The 26,264-nt window shown below is 36.4% G+C and overlaps 1 protein-coding gene across 1 annotated transcript in view; it reads left to right on the forward strand.

Moving 5' to 3' along the window:
* Window positions 1-26,264, forward strand: part of RYR2 (ryanodine receptor 2) — a 787,527-nt gene that overhangs the window by 667,206 nt on the left and 94,057 nt on the right. The window contains exons 73-79 of the mRNA XM_037737814.1: window positions 147-206; window positions 4,440-4,574; window positions 7,876-7,911; window positions 8,633-8,745; window positions 15,305-15,401; window positions 17,105-17,208; window positions 18,742-18,793. Of these exons, the coding sequence (XP_037593742.1) occupies window positions 147-206; window positions 4,440-4,574; window positions 7,876-7,911; window positions 8,633-8,745; window positions 15,305-15,401; window positions 17,105-17,208; window positions 18,742-18,793 (597 nt within the window). The remainder of the gene's footprint in view (window positions 1-146; window positions 207-4,439; window positions 4,575-7,875; window positions 7,912-8,632; window positions 8,746-15,304; window positions 15,402-17,104; window positions 17,209-18,741; window positions 18,794-26,264) is intronic.

The following is a 26,264-nucleotide window of genomic DNA, read 5'->3' on the forward strand; positions in this document are numbered from 1 at the left end:
TGAGAATGCCCCAAATTTGTGGCACGTGGTTGATAAAGATGTTCTCAGATGTACACTATTTCAAAAGAGGTTTGGATTATTTCTATTGACTTGTGACAGTTGATGCAATATAAGACTCCTTTTAGGTAACATATGTTTCTTGACAGAAAGACACTGAGGATGAAGTACGAGATATAATCCGCAGCAATATTCATTTACAAGGCAAGGTAAGCCAAATTTTATTCTTCAGGCACGTTTACTGTCTATACATTAGTTAATCTCTCTTTACAACAGTACTGCAAGTAATGTTACTTTAAACATTAAGGCAATTGATATATTTTAATTAGTCATCCTATTTGCAAAGCCTTTTGTATTGATAATTCTAAGATAATAAAGATAATAAATGGTATATTTTTAAAGAAAATTACCAGAGATTGTCCAACTTTGGAAAAAAAATCACCAGTTGAAATACAGATTGGATGTATTCTTTTTATAGATGAGTTTGTGGGTCTTTTGGACATGAATACAGGTGTCTATAAGAAATGTTGGCTCATGCCCGTAATCCCAACACTTTGGGAGGCCAAGGCAGGCAGATCACTTGAGCCCAGGAGTTTGAGATCAGCCTGGGCAACGTGGCAAAACCCCATCTCTACAAAAAATACAAAAATTAGCTGGATGGTGATGCACACCTGTAGTCCCAGCTACTTGGAAGGCTGAGGTGGGAGGATGGCTTGAGCCTGGGAGGCAGAGGTTGCAGTGAGCCAAGATCATGCCACTGCACTCCAGTGTAGGTGGCAAGGGGAAGCCCTGTCTCAAAAAACAAAAAAATTACATTGAGTGATCAGTAATTAAATATATATGTATATTTTATTAAAGGTATATAATATATAATATTAAGTATATAATATACATTAAATATATAATATATATTAAATATATATTTAATATATGAATATATAATATGTGAATGTATTATATTTATATATTAAATACATATTTAATATATGAATATATATTTATATATTAAATATATATTTAATGTATATTATATATACATATATAAATATATATGTGTATATTATATAAATATATGTATATATTTACAAATATAAGTATACATGTGTATGTGGGTGTGTGTGTTTGTGTGAATATATTTAAGAGTCATTAGTCTATAGATGAATTGGGCCTTTCTTACATTGTTATGTAGAAATACCTGAGACTGGGTAATTTATGAAGAAAAGAGGTTTAATTGATTCATGGTTCTACAGGATGAACAAGAAGCGTAACACAGGCATCTGCATTTGGGGAGGCTCCAGGAAGCTTACAACCATAACAGATGGTGAAGGGGAGGCAGACATCTCACAGGGCGGGAGCAGGAACAAGAGCAGTGAGGAGGGAGGCGCCCCACACTTAAACAACCAGACCTCAGGAGAATCTCGAGGATAGCACCAAGGGGATGGTGCTACACCACTCATGAACAATGTGTCCCATGATCCACTCAGCTCCCACCAGGCGCCATCTCCAACACTGGGGAGTACATTTCAACATATGATTTGGACGGGGACGCAGCTCCAAAGTGTATCAATAGGCTACCTTGAGGTTTGCAGCAATAGGAATGAATGAGTTTACCTAAGGAGAAGAGTATACACTTAGAATAAAAACATGGATGGAAATCCATATAACACCTACCTTTTAATGGTGGGTGAAGGATCGTTAGAAGTAGTTTTGGCAATTCAGTGACCATTTACCATTATTTGGAAATTTTTTTAAACCAGTGAATAAGTTATATATTCTGTGATGCAGCTTAAAAAGTCAAGTTAGTAGTCTGACTCAGCCTGTTGGATTCTATTCTGGTGTCCCTTCTGAGGATTTTTCTTTATTATGAAAATTTATTTTAAAAATTAATTTAATTATGAAAATTTTAAATTATGAAACCTGATGTCCCTTCTGAGGATTTTTTTAAATTGCAAATGTCAAAAAGTAGCAACAACAACATAATATATGCCCTTCTTGGCATTAAAATGTCTCTTTCCAAAGATCTAAACCATATTCTTTTTAAATTTGTGCTTTGGTATAAAGGTGTAACATGTCTTTACCATATTCACAATGTGCAAATATTTATTTAGAGCAAATTTCATGTGAAATTTGATGTGTACTCAATTGTTTACTAATAATTCCTTTAGAGTAAGAGATTAATTACTATTAGAGTATGATCTCTTTTCACTAGCAAAAATAATTTGAACATTTTAAAAACAGTTTATAAAGCCTCTATTGGAACTTCAGAAAAAGAGTTTATACTACAAACATTTTTCCCCTTTAGAGAGAGACACTAAATGTTTTTACGTACATGGATATTTGAGAAGGTCAGGTACCCCATGAAAAGATGCTGGAGATCCCAAGAGGACCCTGGACCACACTTGGAGCACAACTATCTAGTTCAACAATTACTGAGTTACAGGCAGGGATTGCTCAGTACCTCTTAAGAAGGAGTCTGTGCCAATCTTAAGAAATGGTTAAAAAGCTGGTTATGATTATAAGCAGAAAGAGGTTTGTCCATTATGTTCTAAAGGTCACTTGTAAGAATACTTTGGACAGCTTAGATGATATATTAGGGAGAGAGGAAGAAGGAAGAGGGCAAAAAATGCAACACTGATAGTCAATATTTTTACCTCCAAATGAGTAAGACCTGAAAATAAAGAGGTAATAAATATATCTTCATCTTGTCATTGTATTCTAAACTTTCTTACACTAGGGGTTAGGCAGGGATATGAAGGAGATACACAGTTTCAAAAAATGATTTTTTGTATTCCTAACTTCTTGAAGACATTGTCTTGAAATTGCAGGGCTAGTCATCCTGAGGCCAGAGGAATAATTTTATGTTAGAATAAAGATTCTACTTCATTAAATATGTTATGTATTAAATAGAACTAAGAGTACAGATTAAAACCTGTAAGTATCAAACATAGTCCTCAGACTTAAAAAGTATATGGATGAAAACATTTTATGTTGTCAAAAGATAAGTGGCCTTTACAAGTCATTTATATACAAAGCTCTATCTAGCTCTGTCTGCCTGTAGATGAAAGTTATTTTTGACTTGTTGAGCTGTGCACTGTCAGCCTGGGAGCTGTGAAGTTTCAGATGTTATCTATTTATTTCTGCTTCGTAACATTCAGTCTCCCATTCCCAATGGAGATTCTAAAGTAGAAGAGAAAGACAAGGGGATTGCTTTGTCCATTTTTTGTTTGATCATTTGTCTGTTTGTTTCAGATTGAGTCTCAGTCTGTCGCTAGGCTGGAGTGCAGTGGCGTGATCTCGGCTCACTGCAACCTCCACCTCCCGGGTTCAAGTGATTCTCCTGTCTCAGCCTCCTAAGTAGCTAGGATTACAGGCATGCGCCACCACGCCAACTAATTTTTTGTATTTTTAGTAGAGACGAGGTTTCACCGTTTTGGCCAGGCTGCTCTCATACTCCCGACTTCAAGTGATCCACCCACCTTGGCCTCCCAAAGTGCTGAGATTACAGGCGTGAGCCACTGTGCCTGTCTGCCTTTGTCACGCCTGTAATCCCGGCACTTTGGTAGGCCGAGGCAGGTGGATCACATCTGGCGATCATCAAATGTCACAGAGGAAATTTGATGATACTGAAAAGTAAGATGTGTAGACTCCTTTATGATGAGTATGATTTTAACAACTTCTATTGATTTATATAATTTAATATCTTTGTCTCAGTGAAATTAAACTCTGTTGTAGAGTACAAATATTTATAGGTAAATGCTATCCTATATCCTTGCCCGTAAAGATGAACATAGAAATATTTCTACAGTTAGAAAGTGAACGGGGAAGAGAAAGAGCAAAGGTGGCCTTACCTATTTTGTTTTCCAATTTCTAACTCATCCTTAAGCCCTAGTTACAACATCAAGTGTTTAGGGAAATCTTCCCAGCCACCAAAAAGCAGGATGCATCTCATGGTACTTTGTATTTCATTTTAGTAAGCCCTTATCTCAATTATAAATGTTTAGTGTCTGTCTTCTCTAGTAGATGATACATTTCATGATGACAAGGACTTTGTCTTTCTCTCTTAGTAGCTTTAATTTTTAATAATTGTATACAGTTAAGGTATCCAACCGGATGTTTCAATATACATATAGATAGTGAAATGGTTAGTATAGTCAAACAAATTAGCATATCCGTCTCCTCGTATAATTACTTTGTGTGTGTGTGCTAAGAGCTCCTGAAATCTACTCACTCTCAGCAAATTTCCAGTATGAATTGCAGTGTTATTAACTGGAATCCCCATGCAGTACATTAGATCTCCAGACTTATTCATCCTACATAACTGCAGCTACGTGCAGCGTTTTAACTAGTAAGCATTGTAAAGCCCAATAAATAATGGTGGATGGACTCTTCCCATCTTTCGATTGTAACCTCTTATTGGATTTGCCTATTCCTTTTTTCTGCAGTTGGAGGATCCTGCTATTAGATGGCAAATGGCTCTTTACAAAGACTTGCCAAACAGAACTGATGATACCTCGGATCCAGAGAAGACAGTAGAAAGAGTATTGGATATAGCAAATGTGCTTTTTCATCTTGAACAGGTCAGGCTTTGTATCAATTCAGTATTTGCCTTCGCCGCATACAAATATCTTAAAAAGTGAATGTGTGTTAATTTGTTAACTGTGACCTAAAAAAATTATGTTCAGCATATTCATTCTAAAGATTTAAGAGTTAGGTGTGCTTAGTATTTAATAAAGACAATTTCTAAGCTTATAATTCTTGTAGAAAAATATAGATTATATATTTTGGGAGATCCTGGACTTTGTTTTGTTTTCTTTTTCAAGTATTTCTAAAAGCATTAGGGTTATGTATTTAAATAATTCTAACCAAAAAAATCAGGAGTTATACCTGATTTCAAATATTTTATGCATATTTCATTTTTTATTATTGCTCATAAAAACATGTTTGAGATACTCTTTTACTCAAAGTAATGTTTAGTTTAACATTTGAAATATTTTTTGTCACTTTGTTTGACCTTGCCTTTTATTAGGTATATTTTTGAGCTAATTTTCTCTGAAATCAGGAACAAATTACATTTAGAGAAGAATAATGCATTGATAGATATTAAAATCAATGCATTGATAGATATCTATCATTGATATATAAGAAAAGTGGTATTATATAATTTTTCAGCTGTGTCCTACTTTATACTACAAAGCTCATTTTCATTTTCTTATTCATTACCTTTGCACAAGAATGTGCACAACAATAATATTTGAAACATTATCAATCACACGATCATATTTTTATAGAAGGGATCATCTGGCTGAGGAAAAATATCTGCAACAGAGAGATATATTATCCATTTCTCATCAAGTCCATTCAGCAAAATAATAACATATAAAGAAGCTCATTGTAACCTGACCATCTGATCTTTCACAGGGCTCTTCAGATCATGCTGTTGATGATTTGGTTATTTTATACTAATTATAAAATAATAATAAGATGCCCTATGCCATCTCAGGAACTTTGCCACCTAAATGTGTGTGTGTGTGTGTGTGTGTGTGTGTATTGTATTGCCTTTAGCCTTATTTGAACATATTATCATAGCAATAATAAACATTTTGCTTTTATTCCTATTTTATATTATCTGAACACTCATCCCCGCCTGGACAGTTTAATAATGCAAGGATATCATCTAATGTAGTATCCTTTTAATTTCCTTCTTGCTTACTCAAATGCCCCCCCAACGTTAATAATTTGTCCATTGCCATGCAATTTATCAGTACACTTGATGAGATTAAAGTCACGAGGATACCCTTAGACCATATGGCATTAACATATATTTACATTATGTAATGCCTTGGAACTTAGTACTTTCTCCTGAATAACTTACATAATGTTTTCATGAAATATTAAATAAATACAAATTATCATCAATCAGCAGATGACAAGACTTGTAATGAAATTTTAAGTGATTTATATAAAGCCATAGAGTTGTGTTTCCAGAATTACATACATATTTAAGATTATTAAAGGTTAATTAAATGGCTAAGAGGACCATGTCTGCCAGCATTACTCTACCATCAGTTTTTAATTCTTCCTAGTGTTAACACATATATCTAGATTTGCTTGAATAAATTGTAGATACATTAAATGAAGCTTACTGAAATCTGATTATATTATATTCCCATATATTTATAAGTGTATCCAATCATGATGAATGATGGCATTTCTAAATGAGATTCACTTTTCTAAGCATCTATTTATGTCTTGGATGTTTATGGGATGTCTTGTCCTAGGGCAGGCTTATCCTCAGCAGGTCCGGAGAATTGACTGCTGTCGCTGGGCTCAAGTATCTCATGCTCTAAGAGAGGAAACAGACACTTTAACAGATAAATATGGGATGATACAGAGGTGCTAGGCTATAAAATGAGCTGAAGAAGGTATGGAAGTGGCCAGGCATGGTGGCTCACAGCTGTAATCCCAGCACTTTGGGAGACCAAGGTGGGCAAATCACCTGAGGTCAGGAGTTTGAGACCAGCCTGGCCAACATGGTGAAACCAGTCTCTACTAAAAATAAAAAAATTAGCCGGGTGTGGTGGCACGCACCTATAGTCCCAGTTGCTAGGGAGGCTGAGGCAGGAGAATCGCTTGAAGCCGGGAGGTGGAGGTTGCAGTAAGCCAAGTTGTGCCATCGTACTCCAGTCTGGAGTGCACTCCAGTCAAGAGCAAGACTCCATCTCAAATAATAATAATAATAGAAGGTATGAAGCAACCCAAACATAATGTAGATGTGAAGTAGGTAATCCCTGTATGAATCTACAGTAGGAATTATCTAGAAAAAGGTGGGAGGATCAGATTTCATCAAACTGTTAAAAATACGGCAAGATTGGTTTATCATGAGAGGAGGGTTTTTGAGTAAAAAGAAATTGTCAATTGTCAAAAATAAAAAGCAGTTGGAGATATCCATGTGTCAAATTTATGCCTTTAATACCCCTATGATAATGTTAACATAGGCACAGAGAAGTTTATGAAGAATATTTTAACTTGCAGAAGTCAGTGTTAAAACAATAGGTGGACAGGAAACATTTGTTGATTTAATTTATCTCAAGTCTCATGTATATTTTGTGTTGTATATCTGGTAATTTTTCTTATGAGAGTTGGTTGTCTCCTCTGAGTTTTCTAATAATCAAATTCTACCCTCACTAACACATCAGCACATCAAGACATTCAGGCAGAGTTAACAAGGTACATCTTGGTATTCATCTTTAGGTCACATATCTTACAGATAACTATTTAATTATAATTGATTTAGAGGAAAGCACATTATTTCAGGTATTTCCTGAAATACTTGAATAGGCAGGTAATAAAACGCCTGCCAAATGAAAAGCTTCCTGGTGGCAGGACTCCTTTCTGTTGTGTTTTTACTGTATCTTAAATGCCTTAGGAACTTAATATATATTTGTTGACTGTCACTCATGCTGATCATAATGCGGTATTCCTGTAAAAAGCTGTGTAATTTACAGACTGGGATCTCAAAATGGAAATTTGAATTGAAATATACTGGGTCTCATTGAAAACTGTTGCCCTTGATTGCCTTTACTGTAACGTTAAGGCATAACAATGGTTTATTTCACTTGACACAAGCATCAGGAAGATAACTGAAGTGGATAATTGTCAAAACGTGTTTATTGATCCTAGCTAGGGAAGAGTAGCACAGAAATAAGTCCTTTTCCATTAAATAAGTTGCTTTGTTAGAATTTCTAAACCACTGTAGCCCAGACATTTTAAATGTTTACTTTAGACATTATTACAATCATTTTTTGACTCTTTACTGAAAAGGATAATAAATGTAGTTTTACTTTTTTTTAGCTAACATTACGTTTTTATTTCTTTCAGAAGTCTAAGCGTGTGGGCCGGAAACATTACTGTCTGGGAAGTACAGTGCTCAGTGGCCTAGAGATTACTAATTAATTTAGATTTAGATGTTGGGATTTTTTTTTCTGTCTAATACAATTAATCTCTTTCTTCTCTTGGAGCTCAAACACTATTAGTTAAATAAATAACTTGCTTGCATCATTTATTGCAACTTTTATATTTGTTCCTAACAAAATATTTACATATTTAAACATTTTTACAAAATTTACTCACTCCTAATACTGTGTTCACAAAGCCTTGTCTTCTCTTTATCTTGTTATGTTAAAGAATAGGAGAATTTTCATTAACTGTCTCTATTTATGTTTATTGCTCTAGCTCTTATAACAAAATTACAATTGATACATAAATAAGAAGGAGGTAATATTTTATGTAGGCAGAAAATATGTATTAGAATCATAAAGAACCAAATAAAATTTCAAGAAGGAGATAGAATGATTTTATATGGAATGATTTTCTTTTTCTTTGATTTTAGAGATTACATAGCTTTAAAGCACATAGTATTGGGAAAGTGTGATATTCTTACTAAGGGAATTACATAGCATTTGCAATTGTCTAAAATTTATCTTTGGGTAAGTTTTAGGATATGGACTTCTCCATGATAAGGTACTTTTGGAATTGAAATTCCAAATAGAGGTTACTTAAGAGGGGCAGCTGCTTAATACTATATTTTTGAAGGTAGGTTGGGGTATAAATATTTATTTGTGTCATTCTACCTCAGGTGGAACATCCTCAGAGATCTAAAAAGGCCGTATGGCATAAGCTACTCTCTAAGCAGAGGAAAAGGGCTGTGGTGGCCTGCTTCCGGATGGCCCCCTTATATAATCTGCCAAGGTCAGAATTCTTTTATTTTTTTTATAATAGATCAAAGTCATTTTTTTTCCTAATAAGTGACAGGTATTTAGAATTTACCTTAACAGGAGTACAATAGTCCAGGAGATGGGTGGAAAAGATTTACTGATTCTTCTATATAAAACTTGACTAATTTTGTTGGATATTTTCAGAGAACTGTGGTCTGTCATGTAATCATTAAATAGCTCTTACTGAGGAATCTCTGCTCACATATGTGAGGCAAGAGAGAGTCATTAGGAATTTATTCTTTGGCCTGGATTTTAATCAGACCATGATTTGAATCATTCTTTGGCATAAGACTTGCCTTGATTTGAATTCCAGCATCCCACCTATGACATTGGTGAAGTTATTTATGGGTCTTCATTACAGTTTTCTCATCTGTATCATAATGGGACCAGCCTCATAGAGTTGTTCAGATTATTTAATGGGTTGATGTATACAGAGTGCTTAGAAGTGAGCTGATAACTTTATGTCATAACAAATGTTAGTCATTATTATTATTATTGTAATTATTAGCATTTGGAGAAAGGAACTGACCTATGGGAATAATGTAAAAAGGTTTGACAGGCCCATCAACCTTCTCTTAGGTGTAGAGCAGACGTACTTGTTAATAGAGAAATAGCCTGGTACATTCCAGTCTGGCTTGGTGCTCCAGGATACCACTTCAGCCACCTTGCAGTTCTGCTGAGAAACTATTCTCTTTCCCACTCTGAACTTTAATACAAATCTCATCATGTCTGTGTCTCATAAACAGGTCTCAGCTCACCTATACCTCTTTTTTGGAACGTCTCTGACCAAACCATACCCTTCTCCTTGCAAGTCATATCATTTTCCTACTGTGTTAAGGCTATTTGTCTCTTTGATTCAGACTTTGAGATTCTGTACTAGTTTTGTTCAGTTTTCTTTCTTCAGCACCTAAAACAGTGACTTGTATGTCGACATTCAGTAAGAGTTTGAGTGAATGTATAAGGCAGGGAAAAAACAGAAACGGAATCAAAACACACAGACAAAACATCATGCCTTTGCCTTTTGCTAAGACAGTTGTATTTCTTGCCATCATGTCACACTCACTGGGTCTAAAATACATTAGCATCCTCCTCAAATGTGCTACTTCTCCATTCTCTGACTCAATTATGCTGTCACCTTTTGGTCAAATAGAATATTAACCTTAAGATCTAGAACCAGCAGTACAATTTGACCCAGCAACCCCATTACTGGGTATACACCCAAAGGATTATAAATCATTCTACTGTAAAGACATATGCACATGTATGTTTACTGCAGCACTATTTACAATAGCAAAGACTTGGAACCAGCGCAAATGCCCATCAATGATAGACTGGATAAAGAAAATGTGGCACATATATACCATGGAATGTTATGCAGCCATAAAAAAGAATGAGATCATGTCTTTTGCAGGGACATGGATAAAGCTGGAAGCCATCATTCTCAGCAAACTAACACAGGAACAGAAAACCAAACACCACAAGTTTTTACTATAAGTGAGAGTTGAACAGTGAGAACACGTGAACACAGGGAGGGAAACATCATACACCAGGGCCTGTCGGGAAGTGGAGGGCAAGGGAAGGTAGAGCATTAGGACAAATACCTAATACATGCAGGGCTTAAAACCTAGATGATGGGTTGATAGGTGCAGCAGACCACCATGGCACATGCATATCTATGTAACAAACCTGCACATTCTGCACATGTATGTCCCAACTTCAAATAAAAAAAGAAAAAGAATATTAACCTTGAATTCACATTCTCATTTTTTTGGTTACTCCTGTACTGTTGTCACCAGATTTCATCAGTTTCCCTTTGAACTTCCTCACATTCCCATCCTTTCCTTCATCACTACCTCTTCAAGTCACTTGTTCTTGCCTCATATCAAGTTGATGGCAGCGGTTTCTGAGTTAGTTTCTGTGATGTCATAAAGTTCTTCCATTCTTTCCAAAATGTCATTTTCAAAATGGTAGCCTTTATTCCAATGATTCTTCAACCTGGTGCTTTTAAGAAATACACTTAAACTCATTTAAAAAGTATCCAGGCCTCAATGTTTTTGTTATTATACTTTAAGTTCTGGGATACATGTGCAGATCGTGCAGGTTTGTTACATGGGTATACATGTGCCGTGGTGTGGTTTGCTGCATCCTGTCATCTACATTAGGTATTTTTCCTAATGCTATCCCTACCCAATGCCCCCTACCCCCCAGGCCCCAGTGTGTGATGTTCCCCTCCCTGTGTCCATGTGTTCTTATTGTTCAGCACCCACTTATGAGAACATGTGGTGTTTGGTTTTCTGTCGTTGTGTCAGTTTGCTGAGAATGATGATTTCCAGTTTCATCCACGTCCCTGCAAAGGATGTGAACTCATCCATTTTTATGGCTGCATAGTATTCCGTGGTATAGATGTGCCACATTTTCTTTATCCAGTCTATCATTAGTGGGCATTTGGGTTGGTTCCAAGTCTTTGCTATTGTAAACAGTGCCACATTGAACATACGTGTGCATGTGTCTCTATAATAGAATGACTTATAATCCTTTGGGTATATACCCAGTAATGGCATTGCTGGGTCAAATGGAATTTCTATTTCTAGATACTTGAGGAATCGCCACACTGTCTTCCACAATGGTTGAATTAATTTACACTCCCACCAACAGTGTAAAAGTGTTCCTATTTCTCCACATCCTCCTCTACAGCACCTGTTGTCTCCTGATTTTTTAATAATCACCATTCTAACTAGTGTGAGGTGGTATCTTAATGTGGTTTTGATTTGCATTTCTCTAATGCCAGTGATGATGAGCTTTTTTTCATGTTTGTTGGTAGCATAAATGTCTTTTTTTGAAAAGTGTCTGTTCATATCCTTTGCCCACTTTTTGATGTGGTTGTTTGTTTTCTCTTTGAAAATTGTTTAAGTTCTCCATAGATTCTGGATTTTAGCCCTTTGTCAGATGGGTAGGTTGCAAAAAATTTTTCCCATTTTGTTGGTTGCCAGTTCACTCTACTGATAGTTTCTTTGCTGTGCAGAAGCTCTTAAGTTTAATTAGATCCCATTTGTCTATTTTGGCTTTTGTTGCCATCACTTTTGGTGTTTTAGGTCATGAAGTCCTTGCTCATGCTTATGTCCTGAATGATTACTTAGCTTTTCTTCTAGAGTTGTTATGGTGTTAGGCCTCATGTTTAAATCTTGAATCCATCTAGAGTTAATTTTTGTATGTGGTGTAAGGAAGGCATCCAGTTTTAGCCTTCTGCACATGGCTAGCTAGTTTTCCCAACACCATTTATTAAATAGGGAATCCTTTCCCCATTGCTTGTTTTTCTCAGGTTTGTCAAAGATCAGTTGGTTGTACATGTGTGGCGTTCTTTCTGAGGCATCTGTTCTGTTCCAATGGTTTATATATCTGTTTTGGTACCAGTACCATGCTGTTTTGATTACAGTAGCCTTGTAATATAGTTTGAAGTCAGGTAGCGTGATGCCTCCAGCTTNTTTTTGCTTAGGATTGTCTTGGCTATGCAGGCTCTTTTTTTGGTTCCATACAAAGTTTAAGGTGGTTTTTTCCAATTCTATGAAGACAGTCATTGGTAGCTTGATGGGGATAACATCAAATCTATAAATTACTTTGGTCAGTATGGCCGTTTTCATGATATTGATTGTACCTAACCATGAGCATGGAATGTTTTTACATTTGTTTGTGTCCTTTCTTATTTCCTTGAGCAGTGGTTTGTAGTTCTCTTTGAAGAGGTCCTTCACATCCCTTGTTAGTTGTATTATTAGGTATTTTATTCTCTTTGCAGTAAACATGAATGGGAGTTCACTCATGATTTGGCTCTCTGTCTGTTACTGGTGTATAGGAATGCTTGTGATTTTTGCACATTGATTTCATATCCTGAGAATTTGCTGAAGTCGCTTGTCAGCTTAAGGAGATTTTGGGCTGAGACAATGGGGTTTTCTAAATATACAGTCATGTCACCTGCAAACAGGGACATTTTGACATCCTCTCTTCCTATTTGAATACACTTTATTTGTTTCTCTTGCCTGATGGCCCTAGCCAGAACTTCCAATACTATGTTGAATAGGAATGGTGAGAGAGGGCATCCTTGTCTTGTGACAGTTTTCAAAGGGAATGCTTCCAGTTTTTGCCTATTCAGTATGATATTGGCTGTGGGTTTGCCATAAATAGCTCTTATTGAGATGCAATCCATCAATACCTAGTTTATTGAGAGCTTTTAGCATAAAGGACTCTTGAATTTTGTTGAAGGCCTTCTCTGCATCTATTGAGATAATCATGTGGTTTTTGTCTTTGGTTCTGTTTATGTGATGGATTATGTTGATAGATTTGCATGTGTTGAACCAGCCTTGCATCCCTGGGATGATGCTGACTTGATCGTGATGTATAAGCTTTTTGAGGTACTGTTGGATTCGGTTTGCCAGTATTTTATTGAAGATTTTTGTATCAGTGTTCATCATGGATATTGGCCCAAAATTTTCTTTTTTAGTTGTGTCTCTGCCAGGCTTTGGTATCAGGATGATGTTGGTCTCATAAAAAGAGTTAGGGAGGATTCCCTCTTTTTGGATTGTTTGGAATACTTTCAGAAGGAATGGTACCAACTCCTCTTTGTACCTCTGGTAGAATTTGGCTGTGAACTCCTCTAACACTGAACTTCTTTTGGTTGATAGGCTATTAATTTCTGCCTCAACTTTAGACCTTGTTATTGGTCTATTCAGGAATTCAACTTCTTCCTGGTTTAGCTTGGGAGGGTGTAAGTATCCAGGAATTTATCCATTTCTTCTATATTTACTGGTTTATTTGCATAGAGGCGTTTGTAGTAATCTCTGATGGTAGTTTGTATTTCTGTGGGATCGGTGGTGATATCCCCTTTATCATTTTTTATTGCATCTATTTGAATCTTCTCTCTTTTTTATTAACCTGGCCAGTAGTCTATTTTGCTGATCTTTTCAAAAAACCAGCTCCTGGATTTATTGATTTTTTGAAGGGTTTTTTGTGTCTCTATCTCCTTCAGTTCTGCTTTGATGTTAGTTATTTCTTGCCTTCCGCTAGCTTTTGAATTTCTTTGATCTTGTTTTTAATTGTGACATTAGGGTGTCGATTTTATATCTTTCTCTGGTGGGCATTTAGTGCTATAAATTTCCCTTTAGAGACTGCTTTAAATGTGTCCCAGAGATTCTGGTACATTGTGTCTTCATTCTCATTGGTTTCGAAGAACATCTTTAGTTTGTCTTCATTTCATTATTTATCCAGTCATTCAGGAGCAGTTTGTTTAATTTCCATGTAGTTTTGCGATTTTGAGTGTGTTTCTTAATCCTGAGTCCTAATTTGATTGCACTGTGGTCTGAGAGACTGTTTGTTATGATTTCTGTTCTTTTGCAATTTCTGAGGAGTGTTTTGCTTCCAATTATGTGGTCAATTTTAGAATAAGTGCAATGTGGTGCTGAGAAGAATGTGTATTCTGGGGAGGAAAGCTCTGCAGATGTCTAGTAGGTCCACTTGGTCCAGATCTGAGTTTAAGACCTGGATATCCTTGTTGATTTTCTGTCTCATTGATCTGTCTAATTAAATTAGAATTTCAATGAGAGCCCAGCATGTATGCTATTTAAAAGCTCCACAGGTGACTCCAATGAGCCAACAAGGCGCAACCCTGCTTTGGCATGCCTCTCTCATGTACAAGAATGTATGATGATTTCTAGCAATTCTGGCTGCATTGACAGTTGCCCTCTCTGATTTTCAAGGCCCTTCATAAACCTATCTAACTGTTACATCTCATGAGACCTTACCCTAATTTGTTATAAAGCTCAGCTTGCCATCCTGCAAGGGCTCTGTCTCTCATTCTATCACATCTTTTGTTGTTTTATGATGTTCCCTTCATGACATTCTTCTGTTCTTTCTTACATTGAAATCTTATCCACATCTGTTACTGTCTTCATCATGAATTTCGCTGATTCTTCTCATCTTCACTGGCCTTTTTAGCCATTTGTTACCAGTATTCCTGGTTTAATCTTTGAATATGTACTCCCATAAAGTTCACATAATACCTTTTATTTTGGAATCCTCAGGGCCCGTTTTTAATGTTTGCTTGAACAGAGAATAAGTCCTCTATTGACACTGATTACGTTGCTTATTAAGAGACACATGGTATAATAGCCATCATTTAATCAACATCTAACCAATGTGATTTATATCTTTTACCTCATTTTAAAGCTTAGAAAACTGAAGTGTAGATGGAGTTATCCTAGTTTTATAAAGGAATAAACTGAAATCTGGGAAAGTTGAATCACTTGACCACATTACAAAGCTTGGAAATGACTGAGCCAGGATTTAAGTACAAGTCTCGTGTGCTCTGAGAAACCTTGCTCTCTTTGCTTCAAGAGGCATTGTCTTGCAGGAGGAGAATCAAGAATAGGGACTTTATTTTTATTTTACTCTTTTAGTGTACATATAATCTAGTAATAAAGCACTACTCGATACATTTCAATTTATTTTTTAAAACCCCTTTTTCTGAAATTTTGCTTACCTTTTAGGCATCGGGCTGTCAATCTCTTTCTTCAAGGATATGAAAAGTCTTGGATTGAAACAGAAGAACACTACTTTGAAGATAAACTGATAGAAGATTTAGCAGTATGTTTTCAATGGGGTTCTAAGATGAAGGAGGGTCTGGGCTAGGTGCAGCAAGGTTGGTGTGACAAGCCATCCTATAACATTGAAGGAAAAAAAATCATTACAGTGTATGGGTAGTAGGAAACATTTAAATCGTAATTGTTACTCCATTCAGTGCTTATGGAAAAAATGTGCTCTTGTCGTTTCTAAGAGATCTAATCAACATCAAGAGAGTGAGAATTTAAAATGAATAATACAAATGTATTATTAATTAAACATGATTCAATTATTCTTTTAAATTCCTTCTCAAAGCACGTATAAATACCTGAAAACCAGGATAAACTATAAAAGGCTGAACTGTAAAGAACTTATCCACCAAAATCAAGTAGAAGGTGAACAAAAAGTTACTGGTTTTTAAAATCAACAGGGCAGAGAATGATAGACGGAACACAGGAGACGATGAGGTGTGGTAAATGTGGGGCGTGAGAAGTAAGATTTGTACCCGACAGTGCTAATAAAGAGCTTGTGTTACTGAGAGTTCAGCACATAGAACAGCAGTCAGTATCATCTTTTCCAAGTCATGGACCCATTTAAACATCTGACAAAAGCCGTCTTCTCAAGAAAATGCACAAGCCATCTCCAAACTTGGCAGACTACTCAGAATTCATGATTCCCAAGATATAACCTCTTGTCTGAAAGTTATTTTTTAACTTACAAAGTATTAGGGAATATAATATATAAACTAATTCTTAAAAGCCTAACCTTGAATGCTGCCATATTTTAAAGTGAATTTTATCTGTCTTTAGAATAAAAAATATGTAGACTATTTGGATATCTCGTGGAAAGCTGCCCAGTATCCACATTAAGGCTTAATTACAGGAAAGAACACCATTCACGTAGAAAGACAGTTAGTTTGTAAGGGTAAGTCAGTGGAGATATAAAACTCAACAAAACGTTGGATGTCATGGAATTCTACTGCCAATAAAAATGCTTAATAATTTTCTTCACTATTAAAGTTCTACCCAACAGTAAAAAAAAAAAAAAAAATTAAGTTTTAAAAGTAACTGAAAATGAGAAAAAAGTGTATAAGTGGTTCGAGCATTAACTCGTTTCTTATTATTTGCCTATCATGCTGTGTGTAAGCAAAGCAAATGTTTCAGGTTATAAGCAATTTGCATTGCCCTGGGAACTAAATTTTCACAGTTGTGGTGACTACTTAGGATTTTGTTGGAAATATTTGTAAATTGAGCTCTCCCTAAAGCTAAACATCTATGTAGCAAATACACTTTGAGTTATGAATATGCTTATAAGAATGGCATTTAGTATTTTCAAATGATATAAGTTATCCTTGCTTGTATTATTTTTTGGCAAAATTATTAAATATCTCTGTTTTAAGCTGCATAATTTTACATTGGTAATGTGACAGATATGTAACATATTATATTACATTTATATATACATTATAGTACTTATATTACATATACATACAACACATACACATACAGGCATTTATATACACCTATACACATATGTACATATATAGCATGTATAATGCATGTAAAATACACACACGTGCTCACACACACACACACACACACACACCGCACAATAGGGAAAGAGGAGCATTCCTTTTATTCTTCATTCCTGTCCTTCACGTTGCTTTTGGATTTGAGTGAACATTTTTTTTTAATGTGACATTTTATACATTTGACTTTTTTTTGCAGAAGCCTGGGGCTGAACCTCCAGAAGAAGACGAAGGCACTAAGAGAGTTGATCCTCTGCATCAGCTGATCCTTCTGTTTAGTCGGACAGCTTTAACAGAGAAATGGTATGGTTGGGGGTGCCTATGAGACAGGAGGAACAAGTAAAGAAACGCATTTCTGAGTATTCTGTGCCATGTGTTCACGTTTTACGTTCATCTTGATGTTGTTAGGAGAGAGAATTGTTCAAAGATACAACCAGCCTGGCATGTACCTATGGACCAACACTCATTCAGTTTTAGGCTTTAGCAACTACCTATTAGTTGTAGTTCTTCTTAACAACTTTGTAATTGATGATGTAGTTGATTCTGATTCTTCTTATGAAATGTTTTTTCTCTTTATTACAAACAGCCTTTATAAATAAAACAAAAGAAACAAAGCAAATTCCAGTGCCACAATTGTATGGAGACCAATGGACACCCCAAATTTTCTGGATAGTTAGTGTCTCCATTTTGCAGTGGATCTTAGGGAACCCCCAGAGGCTAAGTGAGCCATCATCTCAACTTGGAGATATCTCCGAGATCTGTTTCAAGGACATTGCCCGTTTCTCTTGTCGCTGCAGCCTTAGTCATAGGAATTCACCAAAGCCACAAAGGGCAAACCTCTATGAAGTTAAATAAGAAATGCAGTCGTAGGCCCCATCATCAAAATGTGCTCAGCATCTGTTATTGCAGAGGGCAATGCATAGATTGGCTGTGCCGATGGGATCTTGCAGAAGCTAGAGAACCTTTATCTGCTTCCCTGCAATGGGCAAAAAAGCCTGTTTTGCCCCAGGCTTTTCCCATTCTCTGCAGAACTTGGGAGTAATTTAATTATAAACTCATGTCCACATGAATCTCCTCAGCAGCCTGAAGAGTTCATTTGACCTCTTTGCATGCCATAATAAGGTACATTTCTCACCCTTAGCTAATGTGATCCATTCTTTCTCTCACTGTTTTTCTCTCTCTCTTATTATTTCCTAACAACATCATCTCATTCCTAAGCCTAGAGCAGCTCTGTGTCTGGCATTGTCAGGTAATGAGGTATTTCTCATAAGTGAATTTTTCTCATGGGCTGAAGTTTGAAACTGCTGAAATAACTTTACGAAGTTTAGGTGTATTTCTGGTGGAAACTTTTCTTTATGTATTCATGGTTTCCATGCTTCTTAAAAAGAAGATAATAAATATATTTTAACCTTTCTTAATTTTTAGGAATCATTATTATGGCCAACTTGTTTTTTAATTGCAACATCATAAATTGGGGGGGTCTTTCCATCAATGTCAAATTTCACTTCTGTCAAAACCCCCGCCTCATTTAAGTTTGCTTGTTTCAAGTTTTGTAGTCTGAAGAAAATTAAAGTTATTACATATTTATGTAAATCAAAGGACAGTTTATTTTGTGAAAATTGAAGGCCCTTCTGGAGGTAAGATGGAACTCCGAGATCTTTGCTTTCTGATTTCAGGATAGTTTTGAATATCCTAATATTGTCTAAGTTCTGTGTTCATTTAATTTTAAAAAGTATACTTGTTAGAAAAACAAAGGTCATTTTATACAGTGAAGATATGTTTGCATGTGCCTATCCTTCTGCTTAAACACTGATGTTTTCTTCTTGTTTTCCCCAGCAAACTGGAGGAAGATTTTTTATATATGGCTTATGCAGATATTATGGCAAAGGTAAATAAGTACTTTCTTGATTTTCATGTTTAATTTTAATAAAGGGAAATCACTTTCATCTGACGAGGATAAGAATCTGTGTGTTTCATTAATTTGAACTTTTTGTTTGTTGCATGGCTCTTCTGCTTTTTTGGCAGATAATCATGGTTTCCTACTTCAACATTTTATTTATGACAAGCCATAAATTTTTCTGAACATTCATTCATTTAACAAATATTTGCTGGGCATCAATATATTGGAGATAACGTGAAGAAGAAAGAAGGGCATGCACCACACCTTCTTGGAGTTTTTTGTCTTGTGGGGAAAATAACATTTAAGCAAATGGTCATATAAAAAACCTGATGAATTTAATGGTAGAGAAATGTATTAGCCTGTTTTTACACTGCTATAAAGAATTACCTGAGATTTGGTCATCTATAAAGGAAAGAGGTTTAATTAACTCACAGTTCCACATGGCTGGGGAGATCTCAGGAACTTACAATCATGGTGGAAGGCAAAGGCGAAGCAAGGTACATCTTACATGGCGGGAGAGAGAGAGAAGGCCGGCGGGGGGGGGCACGGCAAACACTTTTAAACCATCAGGTCTTGTGAGAACTCACTCACTATCGTGAGAACAGCACGAAGGAAACCATCCCCATGATCCAGTCACCTCCCATCATGTCCTTTCCTTGACATGTGGGGATTACAATTCGAGATGAGATTTGGGTGGGGATACAGAGCCAAGCCATATCAAGAAACTCTTAGAAGTATTGGGAGCATGTCTCATGGCATAGTAGTGAGGTCTGCTTAAGGAAGTCTTTGGCTGTTGAATCATGAGTTGGCCGTGCGAAAATAGTGCAGCTAATATTTACTGAACGTTTATATCATTTACTCCTCTTGACAAGTGGGTACATTGAGGATAAAAGTGGAGTCGAGGTTTTGCTAAGGTTTCTTACTTGGGTACCATGTACTGAGATGGCAGCACCAGAATAATTACAGACCTGGAGTGAAGAGAGAAGTAGGAAAGATAAATTGTGAATGTGTTAAAGATGCCTGTGAGACATCTAAATGGAGATGTCAAACATGCAATTCGACATTCATGTCTGACATTCATTCTCTTATGTAAGGCTTATACATATAGACTTGGGATTTTTCACCGTTAGATGGTATTTGAAGCTGTAGGATTAGATGATCTTACCCAGGAAGAGATGACAGCATGAGGAACGGAGGAGGCCTTGAACCCAGCCTATAAGGACACAGAACATTAAGAGTTGGTCAGAAGAAAAGGAGCCTGTAAAAAAATTGGGGAGAACCTTAAGTGTGAGCTAGCATAGGAACTAGGAGCTGTGGGAGTGAGTGTGTGGTCAACAAAATCATATTCTGCTGTGAGGTTCAGCAAGATAAGGATTGAAAATCTACAGATTTATTTCATGTAGATCACATGAGCAGAGTAAGAACAGCTTCTGAGGATTGCGGAAAGGGGCCATGGGTGGAGGACGGGCTGTTATATGGGAAAGTAAGTAATGATTCAGATATGAACAGAAGTAGTATAGATGTTTCTTCACTGCAAAGATTGAGAGGGATCAGAAGGATATAAGGTGATAGGTATCTAGATGGAATTGTGAGGTTGAAGAGGAATTTTTTGTTGGTTTGCTATTCGTTTGCTTGTTTTTAAAGAGAGAGAGGTCTGAGTAGACATGTATTCTGGTGACAAGGAACCAACAGAATGGGCAAGGGAATCATCTGTGAAGTGAGATCTGGTGTCCATAAGGCCTGCTGGAGAAGACAGGTTACAGAACATAGGGGAAAAGCCACAGCTTTCTAATTTATTTTAAGCTCTAACCTACAGCAAGAAATACACTTACCCAGTACAGTCATCTCTCAGGATTCATGGGGGATTGGCTCCAGGACCCCCAGTTGGATATCAAAGTCCAAGGATGCTCAAGACCCTGACTAATGGCATCATATTTACATGTAACCTACACACATCCTCCTGTATACTTAAATCATCTCTAGATTACTTATCATACATATTTACATGTAAATGACTTGTAAATAGTTGTTCAACTCTTTTGTTTATGGAATAATGACAAGAAAAATGTCTGTACACATTCAGTATAGACACAATTACTCCTTTTATTTTCTCCAAATATTTTCTATCCACAGTTGGTTGTCTCCATGGATTCAGAACCCATGGAGGACCAACTGTGTATTTATAGAAATATAAAACTGTATGTTTAAAGTAATATAAAAATATATACCATGAAAGAATAGTTTCACAAAATTTTACTCTTCCTATGAGCAATGTAGTCTGAAATTTTCCATTCTATTTAAACAAAGAGTGTTTTTTTTTTTTAATTTTATCATGAATCATTAAATTGCTTTTACATCTGATTCATGGACTGAAACACACAGTTTAATAAACACTGGGTTAAAAGATAAAAGGGTAGGGCTGGGCATGGTGGCTCATGCCTGTAATTTCAGCCCTTTGGGAGGCTGAGGTATGTGGATCATTTGAGGTCAGGAGTTCGAGAGCAGCCTGGCCAACATGGTGAAACCTCGTCTCTACAGAAAATACAAAAATTAGCTTGGCGTGGTGGTAGATGTCTGTAATCCCAGTTGGGAGGCTGAAGCAGGAGAATGGCTTGAACCCGGGAGGTGGAAGTTGCAGTGAGCTGAGATCACACCACTGCATTCCAGCCTGGGCAATGGAGTGAGAGTCCTTTCAGAAAACAAACAAACAAAAAGATAAAAGGATAAAAGATGCAAAGGAAAGAAGGGAAGGCTGCCAGGATAATGGCAAGTTGGAAATGTTTCCTTTTCAGGTCATTTGCTCTTTCTCTGAAGACCAAAAGATAGTCACCTGCTGAGACCGAAGTGTTTGGTTGAGTCTATAGAGGAAGGGTGGAGGAGATGGAGGAGCACTGAAAGAGACATGGTGGCAACTGGCATGGCACATGGGCGAGAAATTAAAATAGGATTCGCGGGCTATGTAGGAAGCCTGGTTTAGGCTGCTGTCTATGAATTTGTAGCAGTAATGCTCCCCCTGGCTGTGTGAGGGTAACTAGCAATTCTCAGAACCAGATGCAAATTCTGAGAAGGCAGGAAGTTAGATTCATCAAGGGTGAGGGTTTCTGCCAGGCTGATGTTGAGAACAGTAGATCAGAGCAGGTTTGTATGTTGCTAGGAGGTGGCTTGTAAGGAATTGAAGAAAGAGGGAGGTGAGAGAGAGACCATGGAGCAGCCCCAAGACTGGTGCTCTCTGCGTTGAAGAATCAAAGTGGGCTCAACAGGTAGCAGCTCCTGGTTTGACAATAGGTTGTTTCTGATTGTTAAGGTTCTTCCTTGTGACTGAAACAGAATTTGTCTCCACGTTTGACTTTGTTGAATCCTAAAGCTAAATTTAGTTTCTTTTGATAGATGATCAAATATTTGAGGGTGGCTACCTTGCTCACTCTTTCTCTCAAGATTTTCTCCTTCATAATTAAATAATCTTATTCCTTTATTATTTAATGTAACTCAGGGATGTCCAGTTTACACCACTCCCTTTGCTATACTCAGCACATTCTCCAGTATATTCATACGTGCCACCCAGAAGTTAATCGAACACAGTATTCCAGTCATGACCTCACCTGGGTAGTGCGTAGGGGGACTGTACCCTCACTTACTCTGCCTTAGGATCTTACACTTCTGCCATCAATGGCAAGAATGCATTAAATCTTCAGCAGCCAGATCACATCACCTACCCTGTATTTAGACTGTTGATTTTTAATGTTTTAATTAAGTATGTATCATCATTTCTCTAAATCAAGCCAGACCATTGTCCCAGGCTGAAATCTTTTTAACATTTGGTCTGTCATTCACTATTATCTCTTTCCATTTATGTTAACCACAAACTTAATAAGTGTGATCGATTTATCTGTTTATGTAAGTTGTTGGTAAGGAGCTGATATTTGTATACCCTTTCCCAGACTGGTTAAACTACCTTATTTTCAATCCATCTATCCATACTTTTATAAAACTCTTATTTCTCATTTCCTTTCATGAGATACTTAAAGAAATCAAGATGTTACCGTGATGGCTTAAAACTGAATTCTAACTTTAGTAAAACTGCCAAAGTGGATGAGTATTCCTCTGTTATTGGCTTGATAACCCATTTTAGACTGTTGTTGATGATTAATATCAAACTTCCTGGCAGGTAGTTTTTGAAAGCTGTCTCTCCTCGTTTTAAAAATCAGCATCCCAGTTGTCTGAAACTTCCTCTTGGCCTTCATGGTTTCTCAGTTTACCAACAGTCATTTTGCATCCACATGTGTTACTTTTGCTTTGAGTCTTGAAACTTGAGACTTAAACTCACTTTAAGAGACTCATGTCTGTGTCTTCCTCCACCATTGCAGGTCCCTTGGAAGACATCATTTATATCTTGCTTAGGTTTTTGTTTTTCAGTTTTGTTTTTTAAGCTTAGGAACACAGAGTTGGGTCAATCATAACTCTGGATTCGTGATACATACTCAATATTAGTCCACTAGTGTGTACTTTTAAAAGTTACTTAGTCATTTCTAGTAATGTGGTAACTACCCAAAAACCCACAACCCTCGAGAAACAACCTGGAGAACTTACATGTTATCCCATGGGCTGCTTCTCATTAACCCAGGCCCTGTCTCCCCACACAAAGAAACCATGATCCTAAACCTGGTGCTCAAGATGCCCTGTTGTTCTTTTTATATAGTTTTCATTTATCTGTTTATATTTATAGAGAGAAATATTATCTATCTTTCTATATATGTTTATATGTATATAATTTAAGTTGTTACAGACTTTTAAAAGGACAGTATGCTGCATGTAATCTTTTGGGCTCTACTTACTGGATTACTACTGTTTTCTAAGGTTCCTTCATATATTTGTATGCTGTTGGAGTTCATTTGTTTTGATTGTTGTGATATATCCCTTTGGGCAGATATACCCGTAGCTTATCCATTTACTTTTTTTTGTTGATAGACTTTTGTATTACCTCTGTGTTTTTGCTAATGCAAACAGGGATTGAATGCCTGTTCTTATTTATTTCACCTATTTTACAAGAGCTACAGGGTGTACATAGTTTAAAGGGACACATGTCATACTGTTTTCCAAAGTTATTGCATCAGTGGACATAGTTAACAACAATGGTTAAGAGAGATTCTGGTGATCCATATCCCCTCCAATGTTTGATGTATGACTCATTGACTTTCATCATCCAAATGGGTATGAAATGGTATTTTGCTGGAGTTTTGATTTTCATTTCTCTTGGCTAGGTACTTTTCTATATTAAAAAAATCATTTCTCATTGGTGGTGAAGTCTGAAACAAAAGAGCTGACGAGTAGTTCTGCACATCCACTCTGTGTTTATGAATACAGCATCTGCTCTAAATCATATACTTACTGCTCCTTGTTGACCATACTTTGGCAATAATTTGAAAAACCATTTTACATCTTTGTATTTTTCAAGCCACACTTTATTCTAAACTTAACTCCCCTACTTCCATCATATATACTTGCTCTTTTAAAAATCCTATAAAGGGTTGGGCCTGGTGGCTCATGCCTGTAATCCCAGAACTTTGGGAGACCAAGGCAGGCAGATCACCTGAGACCAGCCTGACCAACATGGAGTAACCCCGTCCCCACTAAAAATACAAAATTAGCCAGGTGTGGTGGTGCATGCCTATAATCCCAGCTCTTCAGGAGGCTGAGGCAGGAGAATCACTTGAACCAGGGAGGTGGAGGTTGCGGGGAGCTGAGATTGCACCATTTCACTCCAGCTGGGCAACAAGAGCGAAACTCCGTCTCAAAAAAAAAATCCTGTGGAGAACTTCAGTGCCTCCCATGGGTGTGCTGTTGCCACCCCTTTTTCTGCATCATGCCTACTCCTGCTTGATTTCTTAGAATGTCTGTTTACCAGCTCTCATCCCTCTTGGACTATTTGAAGCTGCTCCACCCTAATGGTGGTTTACCCATTTGAATAAGTGTGGAGAAAGCTAACTTTCTGATCCAGAAAGCCAAATCCTGCCACAGGGCTGTCTAATATAATTTCCCATGTGCTTAGCATTATCATCTATGTCACGTGGATGTCATTTGCTATTGAAGAACATATCTTTTGTTCCAAGAAATCCTTCTGTTTCTGTACAGTATATTTAAAAACTTCTAGAAATCTGCTACCATTTTTTGTGATCTTAGCATATTCTCAAGCTAATTAGTAGAAGTTTAAAGTTGTTTTTATAGGTTGGATGAATTTCTCAGATACAGTATATACACCAAGTAAATGCAAGTTTAATAGTTTTTAAAATCACAGATTTTAACCTCATTAGGAGCAAATCTCATTAAATTTTCCTAGGAAGATTTTTTTTTTTAAAACAATTAAAAATATTTTACTTCAAAAGACTTCTTTATAAACTTTTTTTTTTTAGTTAGCGCTTTAAATGGATCATTTCTTTGTAGTACAAAGCAAACATGGCTTACGAATTTTATAGCTTAAAAATGTTTCATTATAATCCCAAATAACAATCTTTCTGAATGTATTCTTTATCTCAAACCTTGTGTCTCTCCTGTGTTTCTGAAGGTCATGAAATTTATGTAGAAGATTATGTCTTTGAGAAAACATAAAATTTCATATCCTTAAGACATTTTATATTCTAATTTGCATCTAGAGTAAGAATGCTTGTTATCTGATAAAATTCCTATACTTTTTACTCCTGTTTACTAATGCACATTACTAATTATTGGGAACAATGGGAGACATTAGAATAGGTCATCTTAAGAAGCAGCTACGCAAAATTCCTCTGTTTTTGACATTAGATGTACAGTATGTTTTGATGGAGAAACACAGACTTGCCTTCCAAATCTGTTTTGCTAAAGTTCTCATGAGTTCTTATTTTATTTAATCCTGGTGAATGAATAACATGGGAGATAGAGTCACAGAAACTCAAAGTCACTAGAACATTTCCTGCTTTCTAAGTGAGTCATTAACATCTTTGCTTTTGTGATAAAACATGCAGTTTAACATCTTACCTAGGCAGTGAAATTGTCCTGGGCCTGCAACCCTACCTTTATTTCCTCCTTTGCAAACTATGTTTGTGTGCCTATCATTATAAACAGAAAGTGTGGTGCTCAGTATATATTTGCTGAATGAATGAAAGAATATGACAAACCTTTTAGAATTGATCATGGAGTGAGTGGAAAGTTCACATGGTTTACCTTCCTTCCCATCCCCAGTTCATCTCCATGTCCAGAGTACTGTGTCTTATTGAATTAAAAGTATTTTTATGATTCGTAACTTATATTTCATTATGTGCCTTCGTACACCTCATGGAAACACTGAATGCTTACCAAGCAGAAGAAATACATATAAGGGTTGGAACAACCTAACTTTGATGAGCTGTTGGCTTCTTCCTACCATAGCTATTGGTTAATGACCAATTTCCTTTAGTCACAATTATATACAGACAATAATAATAATTAT

Source organism: Cebus imitator, unplaced genomic scaffold (genome assembly GCF_001604975.1).
Source record: "Cebus imitator isolate Cc_AM_T3 unplaced genomic scaffold, Cebus_imitator-1.0 Scaffold42, whole genome shotgun sequence".
Taxonomy (NCBI): Eukaryota; Metazoa; Chordata; class Mammalia; order Primates; family Cebidae; genus Cebus; species Cebus imitator.